General features: G+C 42.8%; 1 protein-coding gene across 2 annotated transcripts in view; it reads left to right on the top strand.

The window, feature by feature from the left end:
• The window catches only part of CD38 (CD38 molecule), a 49,911-nt gene that overhangs the window by 16,266 nt on the left and 15,730 nt on the right, over window positions 1-17,915 (top strand). For both annotated transcript variants that reach the window (XM_059165178.1, XM_059165170.1), the window contains exons 2-3: window positions 16,038-16,167; window positions 17,718-17,853. In XM_059165178.1, the coding sequence (XP_059021161.1) occupies window positions 16,038-16,167; window positions 17,718-17,853 (266 nt within the window). The remainder of the gene's footprint in view (window positions 1-16,037; window positions 16,168-17,717; window positions 17,854-17,915) is intronic.

Below are 17,915 nucleotides of genomic sequence, written 5' to 3'. Positions count from 1 at the left end.
CCTGAGATCCTGAGATCAAGACCTGAGCTGAGATCAAGGGTCTGATGCTCACCAGACTGAGCCACCCAGGTGCCCCTTTTGTAGCTTTTACAGAAATAACACATGACGCTTAAAATCAAAGTCTCTATCTCCACAATTCCCTTTTCTTCTTTCTTTGGAAAGGAGGCTTGTAAACTGAGTATTTGATATTTTGGATTAATGTGATAGGAGTCACGCTTTGCCAAGAGGGAAGAAGAACAAGGAAAGTCTATTTGGGTTGGGAACCAAGTGTCTGCCACATTATGTTTACCCAAACTGGTCTCCAAATTTGTGGTGTCAGCTTACTTTTCAGAAAAGGAATCTGAAGGTCCTTGTTTCTAGGCATCCTTACCATGGCTTGGAACAATTTTTGCCTAGCTCTTTGTGGCTTTAATTTTTGTTTCCCTGATTACTAACACAATTAACCATCTTTTTATGTGTTTATTGGCCATTCTAGTTTCTTCTGTGAAGAGCCTATTTTTGGTTTTTGCTTGTTTTTATGCTGAATTGTATGTCTTCTATATACATTCAAGATTTTAATTATTTTGGTCTGTTACACGGATGGCAAATATGTCCTCCCAGTCTGTGTCTTTTTTTTTTTTTTTTAAAGATTTTATTTATTTATTTGACAGACTGAGAGAGATTACAAGTAGTCAGAGAGGCAGGCAGAGAGAGAGGGGAAAAAAGGCTCCCTGCTCAGCAGAGAGCCCAATACGGGGCTTGATCCCAGGACCTTGAGATCATGACCAAGCTGAAGGCAGAGGCTTAACCCACTGAGCCACCCAGGCGCCCCCCAGTCTGTGTCTTGACTCTTGATTTTATTTGGATCCCTTGTATTGCTGATGATTTTAATGTGATTACATTAATGTGATTAATGTGTTTATCTTTTATGTCTGTGCGTTTTGTACCTTATTTAAGAACTTACTCTTTTTTTAACCAGAGGTCACAATAAAGATCACATATATTTCAAAATTTTTGAACTTTTGCAATAAACTTTTTTTTATCCATTTGGAATTTGTCTCTGTGTGTGGTGTAAGGTAGGGACCGAATTTCATTTTTTCCCCACAGATGGATAATCAGTTGAGTGAATACTATATATCAAATAATCCGTCCTTTACCAGAGGCTTTATAATGCCCCTTCTATTGCACTTCAAATTCATTAGTTGGTTATGGGATTCCCTAATCTGCTTTATAATCTGTTTATCCCTAAATAATTACCACATTGTTTAAATTACTAATGTCTTGATATCCAGCATGGATGGTCCAATTTCTGTTGCTAGACATTAGTTTACATATTTTGGAAGTACTTAGAGAAACAGAATCATAGGGCGCCTGGGTGGCTCAGTTGGTTGAGGTCTGCCTTCATGATCCCAGGCTCTTGGGATCCCAGGCTCCCACCTCTAGCTCCCTGCTCAGCCGGGAGCCTGCTTCTCTCTCTTCCTCTACGCCGCACTTGTGCTTGCTCTCTCCCTCTCTCTAATATAAATAAATAAAATCTTTCTTAGAAAAGAGACAGAATCATATGCCCTGTACTCTTTTGTGTCTGGCTTCTTTAATGGCTTTGCCTTGATGTTTTAAAATTCATCCCTGTCGTGTGTATCTGCTGTAAACTGTTCCCTTTTATTGCTGCATAGTAGTCCATTGTGTGGCTGTGTACCCCAGTTTGTTCTCCATTCATCTTTTGATGGACATGTGGCTTGAATCCCCTTTTGGATATTACCAATAAAGCTCCCATGGACAGGGTTATTGTGTGGATACTGTGTTTCATTTCTCTTCGTTGAATACCCAGAATTGAAGTAGCAGAGCTACAAGCTTAAAAAGCTAATGAAGAAACTATTAAATGATTTTACAAGGTAATCGTGTGGTTTTACATGTTTACGGTCAGTGTACGAATATTCTAGTTGCTACACATTCTTACTGACAATTGGTATCGTCAGACTTTTATACCTTAGCCATTTTAATGGGTTTGTAGTGGTATTTTTATAGTGTTTTTAATTTTTCATTTCCCTCATGACTAGTGATGATGTTGAACATCATCTCATAGGCTTATTGAATTAGGTTTTCACCCTGCCAAGCAGGGAGCCTGATGCAGGACTATCCCAGGACCCTGGGATCATGACCTGAGCTGAAGACAGATGCTTAACTGACTGAGCCCCCCAGGTACCCCTGGCTCTTTAGTAAGTCTTCAAGTCAGGTAATGTAAGTCTTCCAGCTTTTCTCCTTTTGATTACTTTGGCGAGGTTGTTTGTATTTTCACATAAATTTTAGAATCATTTTTTGAATCACCGTTTGCATCCACATGGATGGAACTGGAGGGGATTATGTTAAGGAAGTCAAGCAGAGAAAGGCAATTATCATATGGCTCCACTCATATGTGGAACATAAGCAATAGCACAGAGGACCACAGGGGAAGGGAGGGAAATCCAAAGGGGGAGAAATTAGAGAGGGAGCTGAACCATGAGAAACTCTGGACTCCGAGAAACAGTCTGGGGGTTTTGGAGGAGAGAAAGGTGGGGGAGGGGTAACAGAGTGATGGGTATTGAGGACTGCACGTGCTGCGATGAGCACTGGGTTTTATACTTAACTAATGAATCATTGAGCACTGCATTAAGGATGAATTATGTACTATACAGTGGCTGACTACACATAATAAAAAATAAAAATGAATAAAAAAAAGTGGGTAAAATTATTTTAGAATTGTTTTGTCAATATTAACAAAGTCTGCTAAATTTTTGATTTGTGACCTGTGAAATCCACATTTCACATTTTAGCGATACATTTTAGATATTTAGATACATTTTAGCGATAGTTAACATCTTGATAGGGAGCCTTCCAAGCCATGAATATGGTACACTTCTGTTTTTTCAGGCATTTAAAAATTTCTCTCAGCAATATTTTGTTTTCAGACCACTAATCTTGCATATATTTTGTTAAATTTATGACTCAATAGTTTCTATTTTGGGACTGTTACAGCTTTATTGCTATTACATCAAAGTAGAATATATATGTGTGTTTATATAATAAGTACATATGTGTATATACATGCATACATATATATATAATTTGATAAATGTTTTCTTTAAAATTTTTTTATTTTTAAGCCTTTATTATGCAGTTCTCACACATTCGCAAAGGCAGAGCAAATAATGCAACAACCTCCCTTGTGCACATCATCCAGCTATGGCAGGCATCACCTGATGTCCAGCTTCCCACATCCTGGGTTCTACTGACTACAACCCTGGTGTCAGTTAACATTTTTGAAAAATGTTTTCCAGTGGTTCAAGTTTTGAATGTTGGTATTGTATCCACAATTTTTAGATAGCAACAAGTTTGACATGTTTGAGAAATAGAACAGTTTTGGCACCTAGCAGATGAAGGGCAGAAGTGAACAATTTCAGGTCAGAGGTAGTCAGAGATGACACAGTTATGAAGGCATTTGACATTTTTTCTTAAATATAGTCCAGAAAGATCCAATCTTACACAAGAGCAAGTCCTAAAGTGATACATTTCCTTAGTGACCACACATTTTATTTATGGTTATCTCCTGTTTAATAACTAATTCCCTATGGACCAAAAGCTTTGGAGGTTAGGAGTGCTGTGTGCCTTGTTTGCTGCTATTTTCTAAGAGTATACGTAATACTCTGCATGGTGCTCTGTATTAACTGGTCAAAAGAATACAAAGTATAAATAATTTTTAATATGAGTATTTTATAAGTTCATGTTTATAACATTTGGATATTACAGGAATGATAATAGATCTTGATGAACCCAAAAATTTAAGCTAAGGGATTATATAGAAGTGACTATCACAGAATGACTCAAACCTCAAGATTAACTCTATTTTCTAATCTGTTTTGCTTTATAGTTTTAGGAAAATTGTCATTCCAACAGGTGATTGATTAGTAAGGAACTGGCTTGCTTAAAATTCTAGAAGTAGCTCTTTCTGCCCACAGGTCCATCCTGTGCTTTAATAAAACCACCTTTTTGCACTTAAAAAAAAATTCTAGGAGAAGACATGCTCAGGCTTGAGATGGGCATGAAGGGTGAGCACATAGAAAGATAGATTCAGGGATATTGCTTTCTTAACAATACATGTATGAAATATTTAGAAATGTAGGCGTATTTTCCAAGATCTTCCCCCAAGTAAATTCACAAAATACATGATTTGACATAAGGGCAGAAAACCAAAATCAAAACCCAAAACAAATCTAGGAATCAAAAACAAAAAGATGAGCATCCCCCGGCCCCCATTGGTTTGGAAATTAAAACAGCCCTTCTTTGGTGATGATCCAGACAATCAGTTCTCAGTCTTCATATGCCTGGACCAGTCAAGAGCATCTGATACAGTTTCTCACTTCCTCCAACTTAGTATACTTTATTCTCTTGGCTTCCAGAATACCCCATCCTCCTGCTTTTTGTCCCACACTCCAGTCTGTTGGTTTTTTTCTCCCAATTTCCTTTTTTAAAAAAAGATTTTATTTTTTTATTTGACAGACAGAGATCACAAGTAGGCAAAGAGGCAGGCGGAGAGAGAGGAGGAAGCAGGCTCACTGCTGAGTAGAGAGCCACATGCGGGGCTCGATCCTAGGACCCTGGAATCATGACCTGAGCCAAAGGCAGAGGCTTTAACCCACTGAGCCACCCAGGTGCCCCTTTCCCAACCTCTTTTGTTGGATTGCCTCAAGGGTAAATCCTTGGTCATGTTCTCTTTGTCTTTTGGGTGCTGATCTCAGATCGGTTCATGGCTTTGGTTCTCCTTAACTTTAGACTCATACATCCCTCTGATTATTCCGTAGCTTCACTGCATGTCTCATAGAAATTTCAAATCCAGCGTATTTAGAACTGAGCTGGTCAGTGCCACCTCCACCTAAGCCTTCTCCATCCCAGTTCTGGGCAACCCCATCCCTCTAGGGGCTCAGGCTACAAACCTTGGAATTACGATTGACTCCTTTTTTTTTTAACACCACACATCTAATCCGTTAGGAAGTGTAATGCGAATTGGGGAATTTATCACTATTCATCGTCTTTGCTGGACCACCCTGGTGCAGATGACCACTGGTACTTGCCCAGATTCCTGGTCTATGTGCCTCCACTCTTTCCCTCATTTGGGCTGTTCTCAATGAGGCAGTCAGAGAAATCCTTTGAAATTTAAAGTAATATCATGTGCTTCCTGTGCTCCGGATCCTTGGTGGCTCCTTAGTTCTGCATGAGTGGAAGCTAAATTCTGGACAATGGTTTGGGAAGCTACCTGAGTCAGCCCTCACCTATGTCTAATATCCACCTGCCTTTCTGCAGCCATGAACCACACTGGCTTCTTTACTGTTTCTTGAACATATCAGGCAATAGGGCCAGATTCATGGGATTAATGACTTCTGAACTTTATTTATTTATTTACAGCATAACAGTATTCATTATTTTTGCACCACGCAATCCGTGCCCTCTCTAATACCCACCACCTGGTTCCCCCAACCTCCCACCCCCCCCCCTCCACTTCAATCCCCTCAGATTGTTTTTCAGAGTCCATAGTCTCTCATGGTTCACTTCCCCTTCCAATTTCCCCCAACTCCCTTCTCCTCTCTAACTCCCCTTGTCCTCCATGCTATTTGTTATGCTCCACAAATAAGTGAAACCATATGATAATTGACTCTCTCTGCTTGACTTATTTTACTCAGCATAATCTCTTCCAGTCCTATCCATGTTGCTACAAAAGTTGGGTGTTCATCCTTTCTGATGGAGGCATAATACTCCATAGTGTATATGGACCACATCTTCCTTATCCATTCGTCTGTTGAAGGGCATCTTGGTTCTTTCCACAGTTTGGCGACCGTGGCCATTGCTGCTATAAACATTGGGGTACAGATGGCCCTTCTTTTCACGACATCTGTATCTTTGGGGTAAATACCCAGTAGTGCAATTGCAGTGTCATAGGGAAGTTCTATTTTTAATTTCTTGAGGAATCTCCACACTGTTCTCCAAAGAGGCTGCACCAACTTGCATTCCCACCAACAGAGTAAGAGGGTTCCCCTTTCTCCACATCCCCTCCAACACATGTTTTTTCCTGTCTTGCTAATTTTGGCCATTCTAACTGGTGTAAGGTGATACCTCAATGTGGTTTTTAATTTGAATCTCCCTGATGGCTAGTGATGATGAACATTTTTTCATGTGTCTGATAGCCATTTGTATGTCTTCATTGGAGAAGTGTCTGTTCATATCTTCTGCCCATTTTTTGATATGATTATCTGTTTTGTGTGTGTTGAGTTTGAGGAGTTCTTTATAGATCTTGGATATCAACCTCCAAACTACCAAAACTCATACAGCAATTCAGTAACGTGGCAGGATACAAAGTCAATGTATAGAAATCAGTGGCTTTCTTGTACACTAACAATGAAAATACAGAAAGGGAAATTAGAGAATAGATTCCATTTACTATAGCACCCAGAACCATAAGATACCTGGGAATAAACCTAACCAAAGAGGTAAAGGATCTGTACTCGAAGAACTACAGAACACTCATGAAAGAAATTGAAGGAGACACAAAAAGATGGAAGACCATTCCATGCTCTTGGATCGGAAGAATAAACATTGTTAAAATGTCTATACTGCCTAGAGCAATCTATACTTTTAATGCCATTTCGATCGAAATTCCACCAGTATTCTTCAAAGAGCTGGAGTAAATAATCCAAAAATTTGTATGGAATCAGAAAAGACCCCGAATCGCTAAGGAAATGTTGAAAAACAAAAATAAAACTGGGGGCATCACGTTACCTGATTTCAAGCTTTACTATAAAGCTGTAATCACCAAGACAGCATGGTACTGGCATAAAAACAGACACATAGACCAGTGGAATAGAGTAGAGAGCCCAGATATGGACCCTCAACTCTATGGTCAATTAATCTTCGACAAAACAGAAAAAAATATGCAGTGGAAAAAAGAGAGTCTCTTCAATAAATGGTACTGGGTAAACTGGACAGCTCTAAGTAGAAGAATGAAACTCGACCATTCTCTTACACCGTACACAAAGATAAACTCAAAATGGATAAAAGACCTCAACGTGAGACAGGAATCCATCAGAATCCTAGAGGAGAGCATAGGCAGTAATCTCTTCGATATCAGCCACAGCAACTTCTTTCAAGATATGTCTCCAAAGACAAAGGAAACAAAAGCAAAAACAAACTTTTGGGACTTCATCAAAATCAAAAGCTTCATAGCAAAGGAAACAGTCAAGAAAACATAGAGGCAACCCATGGAATGGGAGAAGATATTTGCAAATGACAGTACAGACTTCTGAACTTTCTTGATCCTGACTCTGAGATCAAGAGTCCTATGCCCTACCCTACTGAGCCAGCCGGGCACCCCAAGAATCTTCTGCCTTCAAGACCCTACTTGGAAAATCCTGACTTCCTCAGTGAATCTCGCCAGTTGCTCTCTTTGCCCACAAGGTGGCAGTGTCCACCTTCAATTACAGGTTTTCCCAGCCTTAAATTTGAGACTAAACCTACTTGTTTTCCTTGGGCCCAGTCAACGTGCCCTGCAGGACTTGACAGCCGGAAAATTCATGGAATGAGTGTAATTACCACTTGTGATCTAAGTGCTTTTAAGGATGAGGATTGTGTGAGAGCTTTCCCTGGGGGAGGAACACATGAAGAAGCTGATGTTGCTTTTGCGGGGCAGGGGGACACTTTGAAATAAAACTTATTTGTGGGAAGCGTGGGAGTGCATCCAGAGAGGTGACAGCACAGACTTATGTAGCATAAAGTAGGCTGACAACATGCGGATTTCACCACCAGGTGTACCTGTTTTTCACCTTGGCATAGGACTTTAACTCTCTGCCCATCTCCCGGATCCCACTGCTGTATCGCATCACCTGGGAAACACATGCCCTGTTCTGGTCCTCAGCTTCTTGTGCGATCCAGGGAAAGGACAACCCCTCTGTGGTCTTAGGTCCTCATTTCTGTTAGAAGCAACTTTGTTTCCTGTGGGAGGCAGCATTGTTTCAGAGGAAGAGCCTCTTTTGGAATGTCAGGCAGCTCTGCTCCTCCCTCATTGTTTGGTTTTAGTCCTTCCTACTGGAAGGGGGGGGAGGACATGCTGTTGACCTTGAATCCTGACTTTTGTGCCCAGCCTGGTTGGCACAGAACCTTCAGATCACCAATTAAGGAGGCAAACAGAGAAATACTGTCACGGCTAAGATGCAACTCAACATGCGGACTTTATTAGCAAATCGGGTCTTCCAGAAACTATTCCTAGAGCTGCTGCCAAGCATAAACCCTGCTTAAGGCATGATGGTTTTCCCAGGCCTTTCGATTCTTTAGTATCCCACTCAAGACTGCAGGTTCCTGTCAATGTCCTTCAGCCCAAGACCACCAGGAATACAGAGCAGTTGAACAAGAAGGGTTTCATGGCTCTTTGCAAGGGTGAGCACTCATTACAGGACCCATGGGGGCAGGGGAGCACTCAGTGTGAGGATGTTAGCAAGGATTTTAGGGCTGGAGCTTGTTTGATGACATTTAGGGTAAGTGTCAGAGAGTCTGGCTTTGCCTGGATGCTGCTCCGTATGAGGGTCATTCTTTGATGCGGTATGTTAATCCTATCTGTCGGCTGGAAGAATGAAGCAAAGTCGAAGCTGTCACTGTTAAAGAAGGAGCAGTCACTGGTATTTGTGACGATACAAGGATATTTGGTCTTTCTGTGTGTGTGTGTGTGTGTTAGCTGGAACTCCAGGTAGATGGGCTAAACGTTTGTGCTAGAATGAAGAGAACTATCTCTTAAATGCCCTTTACAGGATGTCCTTGGTTAAAGGATTCCTTAGAGAAAATAACTTCATAATCTCTGAGGCATGAGTCCCTGGAAAATCATTTAAGCTGTGGAGCTCTCTGGGGAACAAGATGGAGCTGTTTCATCATTTCAATCCTTCCAGTTGTGTGACTGACCATACAGAACCCAGAAGGTCAGTCGGTGGCACGATCCATGATTCTGGGTGAACAAGTGTGTGTCCCATACAGGAGAGCAGGCAGGCAGGATCTGGTAGGTTATGCAGGAAGCACCATCCTCCCCTCTCTCCGTCTGAGCCTCCGGATTGCTTGTCTCCTCGGAAGTATTCATAAACTTTGACTCTTAGTATGATCTGTGATGAAGAGTGATTTGACAACCCAGTCTTGCTTAAGGAGGCAAGGAAGTCTTAAAAGTGGAAAGAAAGCTCTACTGGAGAAACTCTGTGGCCCTAACCTATACCTCTCCTCATATTTTCACCTCACTGGGCCTCAAAAAGTGGGATTGGGGCACTAAGTCTTGCCTGGTTATGTGCTTTTGTCTTTTTTTTATTGGGGGGGGAGGGATAGGGTGGCTGGGTGATGAACATTGGAGAGGGTTGGTGCTATGGAGAGTGCTGTGAAGTGTGTAAGACTGATGATTCACAGACCTGTACCCCTGAAACAAATAATACATTATATGTTAATAAAATAAAATTTAAAAAGATTTATTTATTTATTTGAAAGAGGGAGAGAAAGAGTAGTGGAGAGGAAGGGCAGAGGGAGAGAGCATCTCCAGCAGGACTCCTTGCTGAGTGCAGAGCCCTCTCCACTCAGGGCTCCATCACAAGACCGTGAGATCATGACCTGAGCCGAAGCCAAGAGCAGGACATGTAACTAACTAACTAACTGAGCCTCCCAGGTGCCCCACATGCTATCGTCTTTAACTGGAGGGATGATGAGAAAAAAACATCGTAGCTGAGAGAAAGGGGGGAGGGCACAAAAATGACGGGGAGTGACCGGGTGGCGATCCATGTTCATTTCTGCTGGACACTGGAGTTCCTAAAGCCGTGGTTTTCTCTCATCCCAGGTCCTAGGACTTTCCAAGATTCTCAAACGTTTGGTCTAATTGCTCAAGTGACTCTAAACAGAAAATGAAAGTTTTATTATGAACTTCATTGTAATACATGTTTATTCTAGGAAAATTCGAAGTATAAGGAGGGGAGGATGACAAAGCAAAGCAACACTTACACGCCGCGCAACCAGACACAGCTATTTTTATAGTATGGTTTAATTATTGTGAGCCTTTTTCTCCCCTTCAGTTTCTAAAGTTCAGTTGTGATTGTACTATATCTCTGCATAAAAAAATTGACCCCCCCTCCTTTTTATGTCTGTCTGTCTGTCTGTATTTATATTTAAATTCAAGTTAGTTAACATATAGTGTGTTACCAGGTTCAGGGTAGAGTTTAGTGATTGATCAGTAACATCACAAGTGCCCCATCCCCCAGTGACCCCATCCCTCCCCCACCTCCCCTCCAGCAACCCTCAATTTATTCCTTAGTGTTAAGGAGTCTCTTATAGTTTGACTTTGTTTTTACCTTGATTTTTTTTTTCCTTCCCTTCCCTTATGTTCATCTGTGAACATGAGTGAAATCATATGGTGATTATCTTTCTCTGACCAACTTATTTTGCTTAGCATAATGCCCTGTAGTTGCACCCAGTTTGTTGCAAATGGCAAGATTTCATCCTTTCTGATGGCTGAGGCATATTCCATTGTAGATATACACCACATCTTCTTTATCCATTTATCTGTCGATGGACATGTGGGCTCTTTCCATAGTTTGGCTGTTGTGGACATTGCTGCTGTAAACATCGGAGTGCACGTGCCTCTTGCAGTCACCATGTTTGTATCCTTTGGATAAATACCCAGTAGTGCAATTGTTGGGTTGTAGAGTAGCTCTATTCTTAACTTTTTGAGGAAATGCTACACTGTTTTCCAGAGTGGCAGCACCATCTTGCATTCCCACTACCAGTGTAAGAGAGTTCTAACACCCTACCATATTTTAGGTACCTTGGATAATACATGAATCCATTTTTACTGTAAGCCAGTAATACAGAAAATATGGGGTGAAAGTAGAAATTCGCCTTTATTTTTCTTCTGAGAGACAACCCCAATTGCCAGTTTGATGTGCATCTTTCTGTTTCCTACAAGGTGAGGTCTACCATCATCACGTCATGTAAAATAAACATCCCCGAAGAGATTCCAAGCTCTTTATAAATACAATGTTCAAAGGCTACTTTATATTCCACTGAGCGAAGACACCTTTTGAATTCATCCCCTTCTATTGGCTGCGCCCCTCTAATCTCTCCAGAACCCATCAAAAAAAGCAAAGCCACAACACAGGCAGATAGAAACCCACAGCGGTTATGAATGCAGTTAGATTTTGCATGTCACAACAACTGGGGGAGCACACAAGAAAAATCACTTTCAAAATGAGGATACTGATTCATACTTAATCAGTGAGTGAATGGTTTTGTTTTTGGTTCTGTTTCTATCTTTTGTAGCAAAAAATTAGAGAACTTTATACAATTTATTGGGGTTTTAAGTTTTAGTGCCTTTGACAAGTCGCCAGCACCCTGATTGTAACTTGTTCTGTTCCTTCTCAGCTTTGTACCATGATATGGCTCTCGGTAGGACCTAGGTGAGAATTTATGGACTGGAAGAGTGGATGGATGAATGGATCAACAGGATGACAGTTAAACCTACAATGGAATGTTACTTGGTCTTAAAGGGGCAGGGGATTCTGACACCTGCTACAACACGGATGAGCTGTGAGGGCAGTTGTGCTGGGTGAAATCAGCCAGTGAGGGAAAGACAAACAGGGCGATTCCGCTAACGCAGTTTCTAATTCCCTGGTTTGGAAAGTGGGAAGACAATTTCCAGGGGCTGGGAGGAGTGGAGAATGGGAAGATCTTGAAAAATTCTTGCTTCGGCCTTTTCCACTTTTCCCATTCTGACTTGGTCGGCCTGGAGTCAGGCACCGTACCTTTTCCAAAACTCTGGAAGCTCTGGTTACTGGAACACTGGTCAAGGGTGGTGGGAGCTGAGAGCCACAGGGCCAGATGACTTCCAACTGCCCTTCTGGTTTCAGCCCAGACAGCCCTCGGGAATAGCCCCAGGGGTGACAATCACCACATCATAGTCTCTAGCACAAGCGTCAGGTCTACCTGGAAGTATCACCATTTTGGGACAGATGAGCCATTTTTAAAGAAAAAAATTTTTGAATTTCCAGAAACGGCTCATATTCTTTCCATGCTGCTGCTTTGGTCAGAGCTTCACCTCCATCTCTGCTGGACACGGGAATGCCCAAGCCCTTCTGATTCTCTGTACCAGGCATCTGACTGAGAACAGCTTTCATTGGCTGCTGTTGGGGACAAAAGCGAAGCCTGGGGACTTTTGCAAAGAAGCTGCACTTGTGACTATGAAGCTCTTTCCTGCAATGACCTGTATGAATGAGTTGGGCAGATGTCTCTGGACGGTGTCATCCTAATGCCTTTTTATTTCTTTATATTTATGCCAGTGGAAATGCTGACCTGCACATTTAGGGTGAAATGTTTACTTTTGAATTCAAGGATCAAAAATAGCTTCATAAAGTCTGTCTTCAGACTTCTCTCTGCCTCTCCTCATTTTTCTCTAACTTTGGGGCACTTGGAGGCTATGGTCACGGAGACAGAGAAAGGGAAGGCAGCTGAGTCATAAACTCTTCCAAGGTCTATTTCAACTCTAATGTTCTGTCACTCTGCCCTGTCTAAACAAGGATCTCTGTGAAATTTTTAGTCTGGGATTCTTGAGCCCAGAAAGTAGTGTTCTTGAATTGGGTCTATATGCCTAAGAAATGTAAAAATAATTTTGGAGGTTTGTGAGTTCTGTAGGAAACTCCACCGAGTCTTTGGTGATTACATAAGAATACATTCATGAAAGCATCTAGCATATAGCGGGGACTCAGTACACATCCCTTTCTCTTTCCTGCCAGATATTTTGTAGTGGAAAATTCTCTTGCTTTTCATCTTAGGAAGACATCTCTCCTCCTTCAGCCTTTGTCTGTCTCAAGTCCCACAGATGCTGCTAGGGCCAAAGGTAGAAAAATTATATGAGGGAGTTGGAATCTGGAACAGCACATTTCTGAGAAGGCCACTGCATTAGATTAATGGAACTAAAGCACGATTCCCATGAACACCGTCAGGTGCCCCATAAATTTTGATTGACATTGAAGTACATAATGCAATAAACTTTTTTCCTTTAAATGTATGATGCATGGAGAAAACCCAGTGGAAAATAGTTTCCTGGCACAGCTTTGGAAGGGCAGCTGAGATGCAGTTAAAATGTCCTGTGCAGATTGGGGAACGGAGGGACCTCGGCATGAGAGACCCTTGTCCCCAACCCCGGAAGCCAGACACATGTGGTGTGGTAGCTCATGGAATCCTCACAGACCTTCATGAGTGAGGTGTTACTACTTCCCTTTTACAGATGGGGAATCTGAGGAGCACTTTGCTGTGGTAGTGAGGTAGGAGCCTGACCTTCAGGACACATCTGGCTTTCCCATGACCTTGATGCTTTGCTTAAGTTCACAGCCATCAAAAGTCCTCATCTGTAAAATGGGACAATGGTGGTGTCTCCCTGTGACAGAGACTCTTTTTTCTCTAGAATTGAAACAATGATTTTAGGCATGATTTTAGGCCATCACGGTGGAAGGTTGCATTTCTCACTTTCACTTGCAGCCAGGTGTGGTCTGTGACATTTTAGCAAATGAAATGAGAGCAAATAGAAAGAACGTCTTCTAAGTATCTGTTCTTAGGAGGCGGCCCACATACCCATCACTGTTGCTGTTTTCCTCTCCTCTTCCTTCTTCTTTTTCTTCCTCTTTCTTTCCCCTACTGTTTTGTGCTGGCTGGAATGTAGTCATGATGGCTGGAACGGAAGCAGCCATTTTGGACTGAGCAGATGCGTCTCTCATATGTGGAATGTCATAGAAATCCCAGATACTGGCCTTGAGATTGAGATATGTAAGAGAAATAAAGCTTTCTCTTCAGTCCCTGCAATTTTAGATCTTATTAACCCAAGTCAAATCCTGATACATTTGCTAATAGAAATGTTTTGAGGTTAAATGAGGTACATATGTAAAATGTTTATTAAGCCCCCAGTAAGTGCTATGTGTTATTATTTTATTATTGTTATTATTACTATTACTACTATTATTATTATCTCAGTCCACCTAGGGTGGGCTGGATTACTGATCTGGAATTCCATCCTTTGGTTGTTTTATATCAAAACTATTATATTTTTTATAGGCTAATTCTTACTAAGGTGAGGGTGGATGCCATGCCCATCCAAAGCTGAGAGAGAAAGGAGACCATCATATTGCCTGTGGCCAAGGGGGTAGACTGTGGTGTTACCCTCTGGGTTGTGTTTGCACCCTAGATCTGACTCCTAGTAGCTGGTGGTGGTCTCACCACCCCAGGTGTGGACATACTGACTCTCTGCGCCCCTCCACAACCTGTGAGCATGAGCTCCAGACCTAAATTAGCTGGGGAATTATGGGCTACACCTGCTTCTGTTGGTGGCAGATGATTGCTTATAGCCAGGGGCAGGAAAAGAAAGATAAGAAATAGAATGCTGATGTTGAGTGAGTTTTATTCTGTGCTGGGCACTGTTCTGAAAGGATTTACCATGTACTTTATTTAAGCCCAGAACATCTGTATTAGGTAGATACTTTACAGATGAGGAAACAGAGTCCAGAGGGAGGCTGACTTTCCCAAGGAACACAGCACAGGCAGGCAGCCCAACTCAAGGGCTTTCCTCCTTGTCCTAAACAAAGGGGTTTTCCGACATTTCCTTTTCCAAAAAGAACTGGTAGGAAGGGTGGCTTCTATGTCAAAAGGTCAGTCAGTGCCTCATTAATGTTTTCTGATTCCTTGGCTTATTAAGGGGAAGCCAGTCTGAACTGGGAAAGCAGAAGACCCTCTGGAGTGGAAAAGAAGCTCAGGAGGGAATGGGAAACTGGGGTTCTTTATTTTCCCCGGGGGCAAGTTGCCTGACTTGGTATTGTCCCTAAGATCCCCACTGCAAAGGCAAGAGTTTATTCAGATAATGATAGCTGAGTGCTCCAGAGGAGTGCTCCCACTTCTTTGTCCCAAGGAAATGATGGGTTTCCATGTACCTGTTACCAGAAACGCAGGAAGAGTTCTAGTTTCTGTCTTCTCCAGCACCCTTAGGTCCCCTCATTCCTCCAGCCCCTCTTCCCTGCCAGCATTCTCCCTGCCAGGGGTTGTATGGGGGGAAATGGACTTGGAAATCTGTTTCAGAGACTTTTCTCTTTCTTTGGGTGAGCTTAGAATTTTCCAGTGATGGGTCAAAAAGAAAAAAAAAAAAAATCCGATGAGACCGCATTAAAAAAAAAAAGATTTTATTTATCTGAGAGAGAGAGAGCATGGACGGGGAGTGGGGTGGGGAGAAGCAGGCTCCCAGCTGAGTAGGGAGCTCAACCCAGGACCCAGGATCATGACCTGAGTGAAGGCAGATGCTTAACTGACTAAGCCATCCAGGTGCCCCAAGATGAGACAACTTTCACGCTTAAAACCATCCAATGGTTTTCCACTGTAATTAGAACAAAATCTGAAATCGTTTCTTTGGTCCAATGGGACTAAATGTTCTACCGCTTGATTATTGTTTCTGACCTGATTTCTTAACCCTTCTCTTGTTTGTTCTTTTCTGCTGCAGCTGTGCTGTGCGCCACAGGGCCTTTGTATCTGCAGTACCCTCTGTCTGGAATGCTCTCTTCATCATTCAGTCTCAACTTAAATGACCTATTAGCTCTCCTGGCCAGCCTCCCCAATCAGTCATTGCTTCAGTAAGCAATGCTGCCCCTCCCCATTGATTTTTCTGAATACTTTAAATAATTCGTACTTATTTTGTTAGCTGATTTGCTTGTTTGTGTACAGTATCTCTAAACAGAGTGATCTCCAGGAGAGGCAGGGGCCTTGCAGTGTAGGGAGAGTAATGCTCATCTCCTAAAAAATACTACATGATTGGATGAGACAATGCTTCTGAAACTACTTGACCCAGAGCCAGGGGTTCCCAAGTGATAGTGGGAATTGTCAGTGACATTGGAAGTGACAGTGTTCCCAAGTGACCCTGGGTAATTATGCTCCAGAAATATGTTTGAGATCTAACCTTTCGTGCTTTGTTTTATTTTCCATGTTTTATCTCGCAGACATAAAGACTGCCAAAAGATAGGGAAGGCGTTCACAACTGCGTTTCTTTCTAAGGACCCTTGCAGCAGCACGGAACAGGACTACCAGCCCCTCCTGGAGCTGACCGCTCAAACTGTCCCTTGCAACAAGGTAACAGGGGCAGACTCTTGGTTTTTAAAACAGAGGATAAAAGCCAAAGGAAGGGGCCATAGGACCACATTTTGACCAGAACGAGGGAAGAGGAACATCTGGAGATTGGAATGTATGAGTGGTTGGCCGAGATGGAGTTTGTGGGGTTTTGGGGGGACCAGGATCTCATCAGGATTTAGGACGTCTGGGGAAGGATGGTGAGAGAGAGAAATGGGAATGGGTAAAGAGGAGGGAGACGTGGCCAAAAATCAGGCAAAAACGAGCCTTCCTGAAACCCAACCCAACCCAACCCAAACAAAAATGACCCAACCTTACATAATTGCCAACTCCGATGATGATGATGTTAATGACAACTCACAGTCACCCTGTAAAACAAACAGGTCAAGAATCAAGACCCCCATTTTACCAGTGAGAAAACCTAGGCTTGGTGAGGTCAGGGGTCAGTGAGGGCTCAAGTCTGATGGCCTCCAGAGTGACCAGCCGAAATGTTAATAGTGTAGGATTAGGAGCCGGAGCGGCCTGGGTTTTATACATTGATTGTTCCAGAAAAGGCTTGTAATGGGTGCATCTTTCCTGAAGTTTGCATTTAAGATGAGAATTCAGTGCATGCTCATCATCTTTGTGAAGCTCCCAAGCCGGCCCCATGTTACAGCCGCTCATCCCAGCTTGGAGAGCCGGGGACAGGAGAGAGCTCCTGCCCGAGCAGGGAGGCTCTGCTTGGTAAACGAGCCCCCGGTGACAAGCATTGAGGCCACAGACGTGAGACTAAGCACTTTATTTGCAGTTGTCTCATTGTGTCTCCTCATGCCCCTGAGTTCCTTATGTTTATTACCCGTACCATTTTATAGTCAGGGAAAGTGAGGCGTAGCAAGGTTTTGGCTGCCTGGGGTCCGACAGCTGTAAGGGCTGGGCAGGGGGCATTCCGGGGCGGCAGGCGTCTGGGGCCCACACTTCCACCCATACCCTCCACTGCCTCCTGTCAAGAAGGAGTAGACCCATGGGCTCAAGATTGTTCTGAAATTTGAACTTACGTACTTTTACAAGGGACCCCTCCCCCAAATTCACAGTATTTGTCTTTTTATTTTCCTTTTTTTCCTCTTTGTGGGGGTAGGAGAGTGTTTGGGAAAGCAGCAGAGATTATGGAGCACGTGAAGAATATAAGAGCACTTTTCCCAGAAAATAGCATGGAGACAAAATGGTTTTGCAGATAACTTTAGGAATTTCCTAATGCCTGCTCCAGATGTGTTCTGGTTCTGTGTTCGTTGTAAGATTGTGATTGGTGGTTTTCAGACTTTTGTTTACTGTCACCAAAAATAACAAGGCATTTAGTATTATGACCTAGAACACACACACACACACACACACACACACTCCCCATGCTCTCAGGATCACACACAGAAAGCAGTGATTACTCTGTGTGATTTTCTCTGATACTCTGTTTTTCTTTCATTTAAAAAGATACGGAGTTTGTGTGTGTGTGTGTGTGTGTGTGTGTGTGTGTGTGACTTACTGAATTGCTCTTGATGACAGATTGTGTTTTCCTTTCCTAGACCCTCTTTTGGAGCAAATCCAGCCAGCTGGCCCATGACTACACGCGGGTCCAGGGGGACCTGTTCACCCTGGAGGACACACTGCTGGGCTACATGGCGGATGGCCTCAAGTGGTGTGGAGACCCGCGCTCTTCAGGTGAACACCAGGGCCTTTTGGGGTTGCCCAGGGACGTGTTGGGTAAAGGAGCCCCTGCTGTG

Source organism: Mustela lutreola, chromosome 1 (assembly GCF_030435805.1).
Source record: "Mustela lutreola isolate mMusLut2 chromosome 1, mMusLut2.pri, whole genome shotgun sequence".
Lineage (NCBI taxonomy): Eukaryota > Metazoa > Chordata > Mammalia > Carnivora > Mustelidae > Mustela > Mustela lutreola.
This window is presented reverse-complemented; position numbering and strand designations above follow the sequence as displayed.